Source organism: Phalacrocorax carbo, chromosome 25, assembly GCF_963921805.1.
Source record: "Phalacrocorax carbo chromosome 25, bPhaCar2.1, whole genome shotgun sequence".
Taxonomy (NCBI): Eukaryota; Metazoa; Chordata; class Aves; order Suliformes; family Phalacrocoracidae; genus Phalacrocorax; species Phalacrocorax carbo.
In genome coordinates this window covers 2,422,229-2,440,326 of record NC_087537.1, presented here as the reverse complement: position 1 = coordinate 2,440,326, position 18,098 = coordinate 2,422,229, and the positions used below count along the sequence as shown (strand labels likewise).

The window sequence follows — 18,098 nt, the reverse complement described above, 5'->3', positions numbered from 1 at the left end:
TGCCACAACTACGAATTTTGCTAGAATTATCTTTAAAGGTTGCCTTTTGGGGCATCTCAAAACCACTGCCACGAACAATGCTGGATTTTTTAATAAAATCTTTAAATGACTGAAGCTAACAAAGTAGAAACCGCTAGAAGTTGGACATCACTTTGTTAAAATGCTAATTTAAGACATTTCAATAAGATAACTCAAGCTAAAGCGGTGCGATTCGGGGACCAGGCAACAGTCAAAATAGAGGCAGAGCCACAGTTCAAAACCAAAAACCGCCTAGAAACTCATGGCTCTTCCATCAGGTGCCTACGCGCAATGTTTGTCACAGACTCACTTCTTTAATTAAAATTTCTTACCTTAACTTCTGCAGCCATTTTATCATTTGCAAATCCATCCACTGTTAGCTGAAGGAAAAAAAAAACATTAAGCGAGGGTAAGCGTTCAGCATTTCAGCCAGAACAGTTTCGTTTCAGTCATGTACGCGAGCAGGACTTTTCTCACAGTTGCACATACCTTTATTAGTCTGGATATTAAGAATCCGCCTTGATATCGATTATAAAGTTCCTCCCAGTTGTCCCTTACAAATTTCCAAGCAGCTTTCCTCCCCTGCTTGCTGCCTCCAGCTACTCCGCCAATAACAGATACCGTGTCCTGGGGACGTACCTCTTCCTGAGGATAAAAATGTGGACAAGTATTAAGACTGTTTCAACAAATACAGCACGTTGGCTTTATGCATTTCTACGCTGCATCCATCAGCGTAGCTTCCCCACCCCCGCCCCAAGCTTTAAGACACAACTCAAAGATTTAAGCATTACGGCTATTCCTCCTACTCTACATGTTATATGCGCACAGCGCTCCAGCGAGTGCTCCGAAAGCACTCGTCCTTCTCAGGGGTAAGGAAGAGGCAGCTTTTCCAATAACTTACTGAAAGTGCAAAGGTGAGAACTTTTTGAATCAGTTCTGGCTGAGAGATGGCTCCAAGAACTCGTTCAATTCGGTTCTTCTCCTCCTGCATGTCTGCTTGCTTGTGAAGCTTCAAAGCCAAAGAGAATAACATTAGCATGTGGTATTTAATGCTGACTTCTTACCCAGCACTACTGAACTTGCTGCATTCGCCAGAGCTGCTAGATTAGTCTTCAAGCCTAATATGTGACAAATTGACCCTGTCCATGAATCAGCCTGCAGCTACCCACATTACGGACCTCATTACATGTACATCAGCGGAAAGTACCGTTAGTAATAAACTGATCTTCACCACTGTTTATATAAGGTCAAGTAGGACCGTGCCTCCAAGCAATGAAAAATCATCCTAAAATGAGAGATGCAACAATCCACTAGGTGGCAATTTCACACTACGCACGGACCGAGGAACACCATAATGAAACCCTAGCGTTCACATCATCTGTAAAACATGGGATTGAGCCTGTGGGCACATAAACTACATCTTAGAGGAACATGTAGGGTGCAATATTTAGCTTTTCATTGCATGAGCTGGCAGTATTAACAGAGCGTGCACTTACCTTCAGCATAGTGTCTAAAGTAGTACTATCTCCATGCTTCAAAACAGTTACATATACCTAAGATAGAGCATAAACAAGGAAGGTCCTTCAAAAACCACACTTTTAGAAAGGCAACAATCAATTTCTACATATTTGCGTTAGATTTCAGACAAGTGAACAGATCTGGAAGATACCAGCACTGATCCCTTTTGTGTTTTAAGACTGGATTTTAAAGATGCATCAACTCCTTTACCTCTTCCTCAGTTTCAGCATAATTCTGGCCATTTCAACCACAGCAAAACACCAGAACAAGAAATAGTTGTACCACGCAACGCCGAGCCAGTAAGTGCTTCAAATACACTCAGTCCATGTCCACCATAGTTAGACTTTGTGCTCTGCCGGGCCAAGCTGGCACCTGCAAAGCTCTTCCATGACCCCTGTGGTTTACGACAGTCCTTTTAAACCTGGAGGATGTAGGCTGGTCACGGATGGATTAAATGAGTAGAAGTCAGCTCAGGTTCAGCGCTGCACCTGAACAGTCTTCAAAACCCAAAAAGCAACACAATCTAGAGACCAGAGCTGCTCTGTGGCAGTTAATATGGGTACAGCTGAGCTTATTAGTTATGACTAAGTACTGGCCGCGGCAGATGAGGCTTCCTTGATTCAAGAAACACAAGGATGTTTGTACCCTGCTCCCCTGTATCGTCATCTTCGTAACTGGACTTAACCAAGCTCCCCCCACCTCTGCCAAAAGCAGTTGTTCTCAGACCTCGACACTGGTTTCCTCCAGCCTCTCTATTCTTGGCAATACAAGAGTTCAGTGCACACAACGCTAAGTGAGCGGGAACAGCCTTTTGGGAACCAAAATTTACAGTAACCTACAGGACTCCTCAGATCAGCTGACAGGATATGTTTTCCTTCCACATGGTCCTTAAATCGGCGTCGGGCTTCTTCTAATGTTGCCTTGTGCCCAGCTTTTCCTAGTTTGCCCAAGACCAGACCTCTCAGAAGGGCATCTAGATGACCTAAGGAGCGAGTAGGAGGAAGAAAAATTATTATTTGGAGACACAATTCAGCAATTAAGCGTTCTTCCACCTAGAGTGATCAGGGCAGAGCTGTATAACAATCCTTCCACATGCTTGAAGACATCTAAAGAAACTAGGCCTTTTCCCACTATCCTTGCTGCCAGGTGGAGAACACGTTGGTTTGGGGTTTTGTAATTATTATTATATATTTTTTTACAGCAAGAGGGTCGGGAGAAGATGATTCCGACCCAAATACAAAAGGCTAGGCCTGTTTCCTGAGCTAAGTCAGTAACATTAACCATTTGCGTCCACAAAGGCACTGACTAGGACAAGTAAACATGCACATACATGGCCTCCCATCCTTATAGTCTAACTAAAGTTTCATGCACTCCAATAGATGCAAAGCTAGAGCAGAGAATTTTTATCAGTCAGTGAATAGGTAGGAAAAAGTTTTACCATTTTAACTTGCCCCTGATAACAGAGGGTTGTCTGGGGGTTTTGTGTTTGTCTGTCTGTTTTTAAGTACAGAAGTACCCCTGAATGCCTACCTCAGGCTCCTCTTCCTCCCTTCTCTCCCCTTTCTCCAAATCTTGATCGCTTATTTACACACGAGTTTTCCAAAACCACTACCAGATTTCACAGCATAAAGTTTCCTACCCTCTCCAGGTTTGGGGTCCCATCCCAGTCTCTCCCCTATTGGTGAAAAGACATCTTTCACGAACACCTGGATTTCCTCATAGAAGTCTGTGTGGGACAAGAGAGTTGAGAGGATCCCCAGGTTACAGCTGAGGTCGCTCCACACAGTATAATTGGGCTCATTCACAAAAGCTTCCATGACTCTTAGAACCTCTACAGTGCTAGTGATTCCAGCTCGGGCCTGGGAGAGGAAAAGACACAGATTAATCTTACTGCCAAACAGAATTAAGACATCTAATAGCACATCACATTATTTTTAGAGTTGTCCCTGTTCAATTTGCACAGCTTGCACATAAACTCTATTTTCTCTGTCGTGGGGTTGTGCCAAGGTGAGTTAACACTAGTCAAAGCACCTTAGTTCTCTGCTCATGGCACACAATGCTTTTTATACCCAGGTAAGCACTTTACAAGGAGACACCTATATAATTATAAGCACATTTTGCAAACAAGAAACAGACCAGAAGATTAAGTGATTTCACAAAACTGCGGCAGCGCTGGCAAGAAAAAGCAAATCCCCAGAGTGACTCTCAGCCAGATACTACACCCACCAAAATCTTATTTTAACCAAAAACTGTAAAGATTTAGAGGTTTAATTTTTGCTCTTCATTAAATTGAGAGTGTAAAACTGCAGAAGTCATTTTTGCTTCCTGCTTCCCTGAATTAGTACAAGTAGTACTGCCTTTCCAGCTCTGCCAGGAAAATTTTATGTTAACTGCTTCACAGCATCATGAAAACACGTCTCTACTTAGTGCAGTTGATAATACCTACAGTAGGTATCTCCGACCAGACTGCTCAGATTTCTCTTAATCTGGAACCAGACCAGTAATTTATGGTACAGGAAAAAGAGAAGATCAATTTTTATTATCTAAGCTATATTCACCTACGATAAACCCATGATTAAAACTGAAACCAAAATAGGAGTCTCGCACAATGTTCCTACACGTATTATTTGCTCAGGTTTTTTGTCCCATTAGTCTTGCAATATCTGGGAAATGACTCAAGCTACAGTTTCAAACCCTTCGACTAAGCCATGACAAGAGTTACGAGCTTTGAAGCTAGACAGGCAGGGTATCAAACCCACGTTTTTAAAAGTTTCCATATACTTGCTGGCTAGCAAGAATAAGAAAGTGCAGTCTGAAATAGAGTACAGTAACTAATTGCTCAGAGCTAGCAACACCTGCTTTGGGGGTAATCCCTTGCTTTTACACAGTAAGAATCCCAACAGCCGCGTCCTCCAGTGGGAGGGGGTCATTAAAATATCCTTATTTTCATGACTTAAAGGAAAGCAAGTTCTCAAAACACTTAATTTTGTAAGAAAACCTATAGTATAATACACCCCTACAGAGAACCATACAACAGGAGTTATAGACAGGCTGCTTCCATACGGTTTAAGCCGTACAATACAAGTTAGAACTTGTCAAGCTAATTAATAGCTAGATGTATGCAGTAATCCCAAAGGCACTTGGCCTCCAGAAACTGAGACTGACTCTTCAGACACCGATTTCTGCAGTTACTGTAGCTTTCATTATTAGACAGAACAGTAAAGTGTTGCTTACCAGAGAGAAAAGATCATTCTGCAGGCCAAGCCTGTCCACAGGGGGTAGGGAGAGGTCTTTGATCGCTGGTATTAAACTCTCCAGCATGTCCGGGCTATACTGAGTACGGTAAAACCCTACTGTTCCAAGGTTTAACTGAAATGTACCAAAAGAGTAAAAAAATTAAAAGTAAGGAACAAATAAGGAAATTATTTTTTTTTTTAGTTTTGGACCACTAGAAATTTCTCAAAGCGTCACAGCTCAGAAGTCAGTCACTACCATTTAAAGAAAAAACCAAATCATAAGACTTAATATTTCAGAGCAGAAATGCTCACTAAGAGGTATAGAAGACACGAGGGAGCTGACAAAGAGCCTAGAGCTAAAACTAGGAGCAAGGAGGAAAGGAAAAACTTCTCTTCTAGGCGTAACTCCTAACCAGCGTAAGGGTAGTCACGCACCGAGAAGATAAAAGGCAGGAGACTGCAGGTGCTAGGATCTTAACTTTTGTAGCCTCTCTCCCACAACCTGCTCCGTTCAATTTTGAGAGAGAGAACCATTTTCTTAAGAAAGGAGAGCAAGCACCTCTGCCCCGCGGAAAAGCAAATCATGGTCAGTGAGCTTGACAAACTCCAGTGGCTACTCGCAGCTGCCTACTAGCATTTTGCTGTAGACGGTCAATGCTGTGGTTGGTTGAACAGCAGTACCTGGCATAAACCAAAAACATTGCCGAGCTCATCAGGAAGTCACCCCCTCTGCTGCTGCTGCTGCTGTGATTTCGGTCAGTCCGATTGCCAGTCGTCAGGACTATGGCTTTAACCAAAATCCTTGCAGACTGACCACCTTTGCAGCCAGCAGTCCCACAGATTCACCTTGGACTGAGCTGGGTTGTTACCTTCTCGGGCAGAAATATCAAACTTTACCCTCATTTAGACAGGGCATTTTCAGGGTTGTTCGTTCATTTCATGCCCCTCTCTATTACCAGGGAGGACCCAGAGAGATCTGTTGATTCAAGAGAATACGCAGGCCTGATAGCTGGAATGCCCGTGTTAGTTAAATAGGAAGATTTAATTAATATTTTAAAAAGAGACTAACCCTTAATGTTATTTCAGAGTCACCTTTCAGAGTACAGCTCCAGCTTAAACACAATTACTCTTCAACCTCAGGAGTTCATACAGCAAGAGTCTCAGCCAGTTGCTGGCTTTGAATTTTTAAATTCCGTTTGACTGGTGTCTGCAGGAAGCTGCAACAGTGAATTTTTTCACTTGCAGATTTGTACTTATCTGGCCAGTCAAAAGCCTTCACACTAATGAAAGATAAACAGCACTATTTTTGCTCAGGATGGACTTCGACTAAACTGCGGTTGCCACGGGATACCAGAAAAGCCACCACATTTCAACTCAAAAGCTGCCTCTAATTGCACACTGTTTTTCCGGGCTCAGACTCCTAAAAGGTTCAAGTTTACATTGTCTAGACTACTCTCGGAAGGCAAAGGCCTACACTAAACAAGCATTACAGAGAGGAGCCAAAATTCAATACACAGAGAGGCCCCTCCATAAGAAATACAAGATCACAGGGGGGGAGGGGCGGGGAACTGAAGAGGAAAATGAAATGGAAGGGAACATAACAGCGACGATCAAACCTGTTCCCAGCAAGATGATCTCCTTTGTGACAACTCACCTTCACCCACTGGTCTGGTTTGATGTCTTTCAAAACCACGGTGAGCTCTGGCTTGTCCATCAATATTTGCATTTTGGCACAGGTGGGGTCATCACTTGTACAAATACTTATGGGGATCATCCACATGGGGAAATCCTCCCCTAAAGAAGAAACAATAAAAAGGAAAGCCTAAGGAAAAAAGTATGCACACAACACTGAGGAACTCTGCCTGATGTTCAAACAAGTTTCAGCAGCAGGTTAAGCAAGGTTACTTAAATTTAAAACTAAAAAGGCACAAATCTGAAAGAAAACAGTGGTTTTATGGTTTAAAAAAACCAAGAATCTTGAAATCACCTTTCAAGCCAAATGTTTTAATTGCCATAAGCACGGAGGACGGGTGGAATCTGTCTTAAGACAGAGCTGGCTTCCGTATGAGGCATTTTTATTTCAGCACTACTATAAATCCAGCAGCTTACAGAGCTCCTCTGACGGCAGCACTGGCCTCAAACTGGACGTCAGAAGAGAAGCATCTCAGAATGAAAACTGAACCAAAGACTGCAGATCGATGCCGTTCTCCAGGCAAGGAGGACATGGAAGCCACACGTGTGAGAGCATTCAACCTTAGATTTGCTAAGGTTTTAACAAATTCCTTAACACCTGAATCCACGCAAAGCACCTGCCCGCTTTGCAGTGCGGCTGCTTCACCTCAAAATTGCTGCCATTGCATGAAAAGCAACGAACACTCGGCCCCCACTCTCAGCACTCGTCTTACCAGTATATGGTCCGCTGGCACAGAATTTCTTCTGGACTAGCTTCAACACTTTGTCGTCTTCTTGCTGAAGGGGGGTGGGGGGAAAAGAAAGCAAAAGAAAAAGAAAAGGAGAGAAAAAGGAATTATCAGAACATCTAATCTGAATGTATTGTGATATACAGAAGCTCATGAGCCCTCTGTTAAATGGAGTAACTGGTCTCCTCCAGAAAAAGGAGCTACCTCAAGAATCATTCCAGCGCATTAATCAGTATTACTGTTAAAACCTACACGCCCTATTTCTCATTTGACTTTGTTTGACTTCAGCTTCCAGCCAGTAATCCTCCCTCACCCTGCAATCTTGTAGAATAAGCATAATTAAACTGGAGTGAGAAGCAAAATATGTGGCAAGGGGAGCTAAGTCAGATATTCCCTCCCCCCAGCACACATTTCACACACAAAGAGCAAACGGGCTATGTCAGCAAACTCCAAGCACATGATCTAGAGCGCTTGTGGAATAACTCCCCATCGCTTTGCACCGGGTTCCTCAGCGAGCTGCGCTTCCCCACCTTTAGAAACAGATCTGTCACTAAACAAAGCAACCCACTGTACAGCCCCCCGATCAAAGGGAACTTTTTAAATAATTGGGTACTACTAAATTTGATCCTGAAACACAGTTAAAGGCAGAACTTTTGATCTGAAGTGCTGGAAAACGCACGGTTGTATTTACCTGTTCAGCTTCCACGTAAATGAGCGGAAATCCCATTTGTTTGGTCCATGTATTCATCACAGCAGCAATGGGTTTACCACTAGCTTTTTCCAGGCTTTCCCAGAGGTCCTCTGCAGAAGAAAAGTCTGACTAAGGGCTCCCAGAGCCCTGACATGTCAGATGCCATTAAAGACACTAAATGGGCACTGGATGGGGGGAGGCTGGGTTATTACTCCAGTTTGCCCTTTGTGTTTTGGATTGTGTTTTTATCGAATTGTAACAGATGGTAGGCAAGAAAAAGGAAGCCGTTTAACCCACTCACGGGGGAGAGAGGGGCAAAGAAAGCTTCTTTACTACTAAAAAATGCAATCAATACACGTTGTGATAAAGTATAATAAAAATGAGCATTAAATGTCCAAAATGGTAAATAGAAGAATCTTTTCCTTAAGTTTTTCATATATTATGTCAAAAGAGCTGACCGAACACAGACTGCTTTTGGCCGACAGAGCACGACATGCCGCTTCCACATTTATGCCTGATACGCAAAAAAGGTTTAAGTAGAGGAAGTGCTGTGAGATGTCAGACGAGACTTTGAACTGTTTCATCACACATGCGATCAATACTGCAAAAGGAAGCTTGCAAAAGGCTTACACGGTAAATCAACATACTCTATTTCTAAATTAGATTACTGCACAGATGCCATTATCAGTGGTAAACGCAGCCCTTTCAGATTATCTCAGCCGCGCACTCCTGAGATAGAGAACCCCTAGAGGATCCTAAATTCTGGCTGTGCAGGGGACACATTGTATGGAACTGGAAACAAGGCAATTATTTCCTTGCATTTCAGTTACCTCAGGTGGAAAAAACAGCTGAGAATCCATCACTTTAGCACTACAAATTTTGTCTCCAGAAATCACTTTTCTTAAGGATATAATAACCACCAGTTACCTGTAGCGGCATTCTTCTGCTGGAACTTCGTTAAATACAAGTTCATTCCTTTACGAAAATCCTGGGAACATACAATTGAACATGTAATGGCACCGGAGCAGAGGTCCTTTCTATCCTCCCTCCGCGCTGCATTTACATTCAAGATCAGCTGAGGAATCTTAGGATCAGTATGTACACCTGTAACTCCTTCCATATTTTCCCACTATCTTATTTCTCCTAGGTAAGTTCAAATAGAGCCCAAATACAAATTGGAAGAATGTTTTCAAAATATAGAATATGCAGAGTTAAATTTTTTTGTAAATGGTGTTTTTAACTGTAAAAGGATTTGACAGTCTACATTTGGCCTTTTCACAATTTTTTTACCTCATCACCAATGTAGTCATGCAGCATTCGGATTACAGATGCTCCCTTGCTGTAAGAAATAGCATCGAATATTTCATCTACTTCGGATGGATGGCCAACACTGACCTGCGGTAAACAGAATAATTAACAGTGAGAACAATTTTAACTGCCGTAAGATTTTGATTTTGCTTGTTCTAGTCTGTTAGGAGCTGACTTTCCTCACTAAAGAAAGCACATGCTTATCCATCACTAAAGTGTCTTAGCAGAATCTCTCCACCCAGTCACTAAACTTATTCACATATGGCTGGGTTAGGATTGGTTTATAGGTTAAACATTCTTTAACTAAGCTTTTGGTATTTAATGGAATAGACTTGGGGATCTTGCTTCAGTCCTTTGGGTCAACACTTGCCCAAAAGCAAAAGGACAGTGGAAGCTGTTTAATTCTGGGACAGTGAACACCACATACTCAGGAACTGCACTCCATCACTAAGGCACTCTAAAATGACCTGTTATACAAAGCAAGGTCATGTCCCAACACCTCTTACATCAAACATTCCCTAAGCTATCTGAAACCTCGTCCATGGTGATCTCCAGGAATTACAGGGGAATATTCGTTTAGCACAGGTCCCAGTTTTGCTGTAATTGAGCTCACTGCTGCTGCCTTCTCTTCATCACTGAACTACTGCCTTGTTTCCAAAGCAGCAAGCCTGGCTAGACCCCACTTATTTCAAGACTGACTGCATCACGCTCACAGTTCTGGGAGTACACCGCAGAAACACCTATGGTGGCCTCGGAAGGAAACCAGACCAAGCCCAGCGAAGTTTAGTAGCCTGGGCTCTGGACTATGCTGCACTTTGTCTGGTTAAGCACTGGAGTAAGTCAGTAGCTACTTCACTGTGCTCAAGGGCAGAAGACTACCCACTCTGATCAGAAACCAAAACAAAACAAGTAATGACGACATCCAATCACAACTTTGCCATTTCAAGTCAGTAGAGCAGGAGAAACTCTCGAAGGAGCCATCTTCAGACCCTCAAACCTCACTTCCGAAATACTAATTCAAGTAGAGGAAAATCCACAAAGTGTAAACGCAACCTTAGATTTTCCTTTGCATCGTGAATGACTCCAAAGTTCCCTTTTTTCTTAATCGGGGAAAAAAGCTTAAACCCAGCTGACAAGAAAAAAAGGGAGACAACCAATGGCAAAGGCAGAACTTACTTCGATAGGATGACTGTTGTCTAAGGCATCAAGCTCTTGAGCTCGTGTGTAATCAGCAGAGACAAACTGAGTCCAGATATCGTACTCTGGGAAACAGTGATCTACACACAGGTACTCAATCCAGGAGGCAAACCCTTCATTCAGCCAGAGATGAGTCCACCATTCCTGGAAAGATAAGAAGGCAGAATAAACAACAAAATTCCAAGAGCTTCATTTAATCCACAAGCAGTTTCCAGCAAAGAAAAGCTGTTAATGGACTAGTTTAGTGCAAATCGGAGAAACCGGTAACACTCGTAAGCACAAGTGCCTCTCTATAAAGAAGTCATCAGCCCAAGAAGAGTAATCAGCACCCAATAACCATCTTTCCCCTCTGTCTTAAGTTTTAGCAGCTCTGCATGGAGGAGAACTACATCAGGTACGAACAAAACTCCTGCAGACTAGACTAGAGGCCAGAGCAGAGCCACTGAGGGAACAGCTAAGAATGTTAGCTCAGCTAGGGAGAAGAGTCAGTGACATGCAAGGCAATGCTCAGTAAAGCAGCAGAATTGTGGGCAACGACGACAGTATCTTTTTCAAACTGAATAGCAGCAGCTGCAGAAGGCTGATTTTGTTTGGGTTTGTGCTTGGCTTTTTGCTAAAGATTGTGCTTACATAAAGGAGAAAACCTGGAATCTGAAAAAGTGTTCTAGACTATGGAAACCTGAAATCTAGACAACGGTTACCAGTTGCTTCTCACCAGCCAAAAGTGGATTTGGTTTTTTTTAAGAGAAGAATGTTACATTGACATTTTAAAATCCTTCCTTTCGTTTCAATATTTAACTGAAGCAGGCGAGATAAGGAAACAAGCTGTGGATACTGGGGAAGAAAACACCCTTTTCCATAACTGCACTCACCAACCATTCTTTAAACGTAAATGGGGTGGTTAACCCTGACAAGCATGCCGTGATGAGATGGGCCCTAAGGTAAAAGAAACTGAACAGGATGCAGAATCAGCCCAGTAATCTGTTCTGCAAAGAACTACTGCTGCTACTATGAATGAAACATTTACCCCAGGGAGGGTGGAATTTCAATAAGGAAAGCTGTTACTGAAACTCTATGCAGATAAGCCCCACTTTATTTTTAGAGTGGAGACCATCCCATTTTGTTTTACATTTCTGATCGCATCTGTTTCCAAGACAAGGTTCCAATACATACAGATCGGCGCCAAAGGATTAATGCAACTGCAAAATAGATTCTTGGGCAATTAGGTTGGACTTCTAAATCTTTTCACCTCCCTGTTTTCCTCTCTTGTCCCACTGGCAACCTAATTGCTCACAAATCTATTTTTTCCCCTGGAAGTATTCTGATTTCGTTTATTTTTGCTACCGAAGAACCGGCATATTGTGCTGGCCAATAAGATCTGGTACTGGCAAACTAAGCCAGTGGTGCTACGGAGGCTGCCTGCTGCGCTGTACACACCTCAGATTATAGAGGAGGAAAAGCTAGCTTTCTGGAAATTGAGAAGTAACATTGGAATGTCTTCGTATTTCACAGTTGCATCACAGAAGATAAAATAACCAAAGAGAAAAAAATCTTAAAGAAAATTTTTTGAAGACCTAGATCTTCAGAAGGAAAAAAAAAAAAGCTAATTCACAATATAAATTTTAGAAATTCTTGTAAATGATACTTTCTGAAGCTTGCTGCCCCAGTTCTCACTGGTCAGGAGGACCACGAATGGTTCGTGGGTCACTAATGATCCCCAAGGCACTTGCTGGCATTCTACAGTGTTGTCCAGTCATGTGATGCTGGCTCTCCTTGCTTCCAGCTGCTCAACTGTACTAAAAGCTAAAAATATATTACTTTAGTATTACTTTTCCATGTAAATACTGTGTTGCTCTCCTACCTGTGCTACCACAAACAGGAGCGGACACAGCTGACTAGATTTTAAGAGGCACAGCACTGTGGAAAAATTTGAGAACCTCTGCTTCATGTTATTATAAATATTTACACTGGGGTTTTTCCTCCATTCCCTCACACTTCAGTTAGGCAGCCTAAAAGGTAGAACAATGGGGGTTTGGGGCTCCAGAAGCCACGCTCTTTTTGCCAAACACACTGGTTTCTTGCAACACAAGAAACTTCCTAACCTGTGACATATTTGGATTCAAGCATCTCTTTGCAGGGTTTTGGGGAAAGGAATGTCCGATCTAACTAACAGAGTGAGCCGAAGCCATTCGACAACAGCAGAAGCTCTGACAGATACAGGTTTCAGTTTTTAGCACTAAATGGAATTTTACAGGTTTCAGCCTTGCTGCCTCAGATATGCTTTTATTCCCACCAAAATGACTTAAACACCAAACCATTCAGACAGCTGGCTCCCCATATATCCACAATTATTCATATGAGTTACTACTGAGCAACTTTTCACCTACTGGACTGGAACAATTTACAATGCTGAGCTGGCACTGATACGCCTGCTTGGTATGAAAGCCTGATGAGTGAATCATGCCTACCTGAAAGTAAGACAGTGGATTATTGCTTCTAAGTAATCTGACCAGCCAAAATAATTTCTATGGAACACCTGCTCAACTCTAACTAGGACTATATTCAAACAACTAAACATTACTTCACATAGAAAGGACATGGGAATACTTCTAGAGAACATGCTAGTAAAGGAGAAAGTGGTAATAAAGCACTATTTCATTTTTTCATTGTCTTATTTTAAAACAGCATGCCTGCTATTAAGGGGCACTTGAACACACACATGGTACAAAGCACATGTCAAAGAAAACTAGAAGAATTTGTAACTGTTAGATACCATGGTCACAAGGTTTCCAAACCACTGATGAGCAAGTTCATGTCCTACAACCAGAGCGACCCACTGCCGAGATGAAGAACAGGAATTTTGGGGGTCAATGAGCAATGCAGTCTCCCTGTATTTAAGAGAGAAAGATAACTGAACAGAGTGGTACGTACTTCGGGAAAAAACACAAAAGTAGGTTAAATTACCTAAGCAAGCTAAAAAGCAATCAGTACAACTGAAAAAACCAAAAGCTATTTCAGTTTAGACATTAAATTCTTTTGGTAAGTTCCACAGCTGTTGGAATGCTTTGAAGCAATAATTCCTTATGGCATGCAAGAAGACAAGTGCAAAAACCCAGGCAGGAACAAGAAAGTTTATCCTTTATTTATAAAATAGCTCACCTACGTAATCTAGGAACCTTAACTGTAACTCTCTTTTCGCTGCATGATGTACGCGCAGCAAGTCTTCTCTGCCTCCCTCATCCCCAAAGGAATTCCAACTCTTCCAAGAGCACAACCAGCCGCGTCACACTCGCCACCGCAGATGCACAAGGTCCCCCACACAGGACACGCGCACACACGCAAGCGCTCCCTAGGTCAGGCACGCAACCTCCCGCTATAAACACCCCTGGCATGGTCAGGACTTAGTGGGTCAGTCAGAAAGGACTTCTGGGCTGCTGCAACTCAAAGGGGAAAACGTGCATCTCAAAACACAGACGGTGCCTGCAGGTTATGCCAACCTTCTGTCCCCGAAGGGTTAAAGCAAGCGTGCCAAACTAAGCATAAGCGGGGGCAAAATTAACAGCACAATTAAGAAAGGCTTCCAAAAATTCTACTCATCCAGGACAAATATTTTTTTTTCCCACAGGGAGTAAAATACCAGATTTCATCAGAATTGCGATAAGCAGACAAGTAGATTTTAAACCTGGGCTCAAATCTCCATTTCAATTTTTTTAAGGCCAAATTAAAAGTTTAGCAGAAGAAATTAAAACCCTTGCAGGATTTAAAGTCCAAAGCTTGCAAGACCAATCTTGTACAAAATGAATAAAATCATTTTAACAATGAGCACAGATAACGTAATAATATCAAGCAAAAGTACGAAAGCTTGATCAGATGAACAAAAAGACTGAAAAGGAAGGCAAGTTAATATTTTTGATTTACTCATATCCACATGGTTATACTGTGGTTGCTAAATTTACCAACTTGCCTACAACACAAAATAAGTAACTCTTCCAGCTGTGTCAGTAAATACGTAACTTTTATGGGGAAAAAAGCGGCCAAGAAAGTTCTCTGGCAGAACAGGCAGTGCTGCCAGACACTTAAAAAATCTCACACCCTTGGACGGTAGTTGTAATAGCTCATTCTTGCCTTCCTAAGATTGTACAATAATGCACGCTGCTGCAGAAGTTAAAATTATCCAAACCGAAGCAAGAGTTGAAGGTATTCACTCAGCCTTATTTGGGACGATACCCAATAATTACAGCTCCCTAAAACTAATCCAATTACTTCCAAGAATTAGTGAACAAAGAGGGGGAAAGACAGTATTTTAACAGCATACCTATAAGTAACAAGGCCCCAGTTCTCCATGGCACCTTTATAAAATAAATACAAAGGTTTATTGATATTGATACACACCTCTTCCTAAATGTTTAAAATTCAAATAAAAGACAGTTCATCAATAAAGTGAGTTACTTTACCAGCAGCAAAGTCTGCAATAGCTATGAGATCAATTTTAGGAAGAGGGTAAGGAACATTGAAGTAGTCCTTATAAAAAGGCAGAGTTTTAGCAGCAACCTGTAAGAAACAAAAGGAGAAATGTTAACTTGGAACAATTAGTAAAATTTGAAAATTTATGACTGAAGCTAGCCCAAGAAGGCAGCGTACACCAGATTTCTTCCAGAAGCCCAAATTCCAGCTTCTAGAGCACAATGGTTTGGAAGACTCCCATCCCCTTTTCCTCCCAGGCTGTAGCCCACCCTTCAGTACTTCCCATCATCTTTGGACCAAAGTCTACATCACCAAATCAGAACTGAATTAAACCATATGTTTTTGTCATCATGGACATTAGTTCGTCCACAGCTGAAATTCTGTTTAATATCGAGCCCAGCATCTCCGAGCCATTAAAGCAAAAAAACACCCTCATGAGCTTTGCATGGATTTAGGTGACTGAGCAGAGAGAGCTATCTCCAGCCTGCCGGAGAGTGCCGCAGCAATAACGGGGTCACCCTGAGCACATTTACCTCTAATGCAAACTTTCCTTGTTCCGCTTTGCCAACAGGAGTGTAAACACGCACTAGGACGCCATCAAGGGACCTGGCCTCTACGAAGTCATACTCTCCCACCACAAACGCTACAAGATACGTCGACATTATAGGGGTGCGAGCAAACTTCACTTCCACCAGATTTTCATCATCTGGGTACGGCTTCCGGTCAATGACATTCTTTCAACACAAAAGGGAATCAGTTAATTTCATGGAAGTGAAACCGTATTACGCAATACATCTGACTAACTATTCCATCATTATGAGTCACGCATTTAAAATGAAAGGACTTATTTTATGATTTAAAAAATACAGACCACAATGTAGTTCCTCTCCTAACTAAAAAAGCCCCATCGCACTGGCAGGTGTGCTTTTAATAACGTGTACGGTATATTTCGTCACTGCGAAGGCAGCCGAACACATCACCTATCAGCTGCTGTCCTTCAAGAGGAATATTACCCACATCCCAATAAGGCACCAGGCTCTCACTTTAAATTCTGAAACAGAAACCATAGCCATGTGGTCAGTGGGCAAGGCTAGACTTTACAGGTAACTACAAAAGTTAGCTACTGGAATTCAAAAAAAGTCTATTTTTTAAACCGACATGCTCTTCTCCAGCAACATCTTCTAGAAATATCTGCACCATATTTAGAGTAACAACCTGAAAATACCCACTTGGATCTGTGACAGAGGTACTTCTACTCGCACATTGTACCCCAGTTCTGGTCAAAAATTCTCTAGGGCAGAAAACATGCTTATTTATCTCAAGTGCTATGTCTGCTTATGTAGCTATCACAGCTACATAAACACGCCAAGGCACTTTTTTCCCCCTCAGTCACTCAATCAAGCAGCACGTGGCATGACATATGCTAAGACTTTTTTTTTTTCTTTTTTTTTTCTTTTTTTTTTTTTAAACAAACACCGCTGTGGTTTGTACAACCTGTTTAGGTCTTGTGCTACCATCTGACATCACAATATAATCTTTTAAAAAGTTCTCTCAATTTAGAGCTGCTTCGTAATTGCTAGCAAGACAGCTTATATTCCTAATTCTGTCTGTTACAAAGACACGCTGTTAACTATCAAATAATCAGCTGGCATTCTTACAGTTTTATTTAAAACACTGTTTACTTGCCCATAAAGAACTTACCATATTTGACAAAGCTACTCTGTCTTTAGGAACCACCAAAGAAATATCAAATGTTGCCTTAATAGCAGGCTCATCCCAGCAAGGGAAAGCTCTGCGAGCATCAGTAGCCTGAAGGAAATAAGAGCATTAAACAAATAAAGCACAAGAGATTGCGGCAATAAAACACACACAAAAATTCAGCATAGTTTACAGGCAAGAAGTTGGGTGAATAATGGGTAGTCATCGGTACAGAGTCTCCTCTCTGACACTCCTGACCTCCACATTACTGTGTTTTATTCTTACTGTGATAACTTATTTCCCTCTTGGTTTAAAAAATAAAAAACAACTAGAAGTGCAGCTGAAAAGCACTCGGTGCTCTGATGGAATTCTACAGTCTGAGCAAAATTTAGCAGAGTCATGACAGGAGCAAAGCTCAGTCATGTGAAAGGAGAGAGGGCACCCAGGCGTTCACAGACCGAACACGCAAGACCACCTCTTTACATTCTGTCAGTAGACGGCACCCAAGAAATGCGCTGTTTGTACGAGGTGGGTACTCCATGTTTTTATGTAACCAGGCAGATAACTATGAAATCACAATATGGTATAAAAGTCTGTCGCTGTGTCCAGGGTTTACATAACATTTGAGAGTATCTGGCTCACGTTTTGGATGTCATTAGGATACTAAGATAAAGGCAGAGTATCCTATTAAGAAAATTAATATACTTCATAAAGGAAAGTTATACAGAGGTATTTGACCACACCTAAATAAATGGCTCTTAAACATTGCAGCAACTGTATATATACAATGCATCACACTTCAGCATGATCCTTGGCTGGGAATTTGCCAAATCTAGAACTTACTGACCTTGAAGTTGTAATGTAAAGGCTGCTTTTAGTATTACCCATCCACACTAAGAGCAAGAAGCATATAAATATGGATTTTTGAGATTCACCCAGAGGGTATAGCTAAAGCTAGGAAATCATGGGTTTGCTGCTTCTAAGCGTAAATCCCACATTAAGAATGACATTCCCTAAAAACAAAAATATAGCCCATACCTCAAACTGAGTGACAGCAGCATAGCGTGTGTCTCCAGTAGGGGTGGTATATTTACTTCGGTAAAAACCTTTCATTTTATCATTCAGCTCCCCTACAAAGTCTATCTTTAGCATCCCTGTCCCTGTAACAGAAACAGATGGGGCATTGTTATTTGCGTGTGCCGAACAGAACATTTATTTGGTCTGGACCTTCAGGCCAGGCTATTCAGCTGGCCCACTGCCCTTCTGAAATAAGATGTCCCTTCAACTCATCTCCACCCATTGCTTTTTTGCCAGCCTCCCTCAAACCCTTCACTCTCCTTACAAAAAATAAGCTCCAGCAGAGCAATGCAGGCAAAGCCAGACTCACCACAGCACTTTAGCACTTGATCGGCAAAGGCTGCTGCAGTATTCATTCTCGTCTTCTAAACACAAGGTAGTAACCAGGAGAGACCTACCTTAAGCCATTTGAGAAGTCCGATCTTGCAATCCTTACCTTTGAGTAAAGTTTGCAGAAATATAGGGTGGCTG

At 42.0% G+C, this 18,098-nt stretch overlaps 1 protein-coding gene across 1 annotated transcript in view; it reads right to left on the bottom strand.

The window, feature by feature from the left end:
• NPEPPS (aminopeptidase puromycin sensitive) overlaps positions 1–18,098 on the bottom strand; it is a 39,636-nt gene that overhangs the window by 2,877 nt on the left and 18,661 nt on the right. The window contains exons 4-22 of the mRNA XM_064473601.1: positions 17,589–17,710; positions 16,554–16,661; positions 15,386–15,586; positions 14,843–14,939; positions 14,704–14,737; positions 13,162–13,276; positions 10,368–10,532; positions 9,174–9,278; positions 8,811–8,871; positions 7,884–7,993; positions 7,178–7,241; positions 6,427–6,566; positions 4,771–4,905; positions 3,176–3,395; positions 2,376–2,518; positions 1,515–1,571; positions 920–1,027; positions 508–663; positions 351–398 (exon numbers count right to left, since the gene is read on the bottom strand). Of these exons, the coding sequence (XP_064329671.1) occupies positions 351–398; positions 508–663; positions 920–1,027; positions 1,515–1,571; positions 2,376–2,518; positions 3,176–3,395; positions 4,771–4,905; positions 6,427–6,566; positions 7,178–7,241; positions 7,884–7,993; positions 8,811–8,871; positions 9,174–9,278; positions 10,368–10,532; positions 13,162–13,276; positions 14,704–14,737; positions 14,843–14,939; positions 15,386–15,586; positions 16,554–16,661; positions 17,589–17,710 (2,189 nt within the window). The remainder of the gene's footprint in view (positions 1–350; positions 399–507; positions 664–919; positions 1,028–1,514; positions 1,572–2,375; positions 2,519–3,175; positions 3,396–4,770; positions 4,906–6,426; positions 6,567–7,177; positions 7,242–7,883; positions 7,994–8,810; positions 8,872–9,173; positions 9,279–10,367; positions 10,533–13,161; positions 13,277–14,703; positions 14,738–14,842; positions 14,940–15,385; positions 15,587–16,553; positions 16,662–17,588; positions 17,711–18,098) is intronic.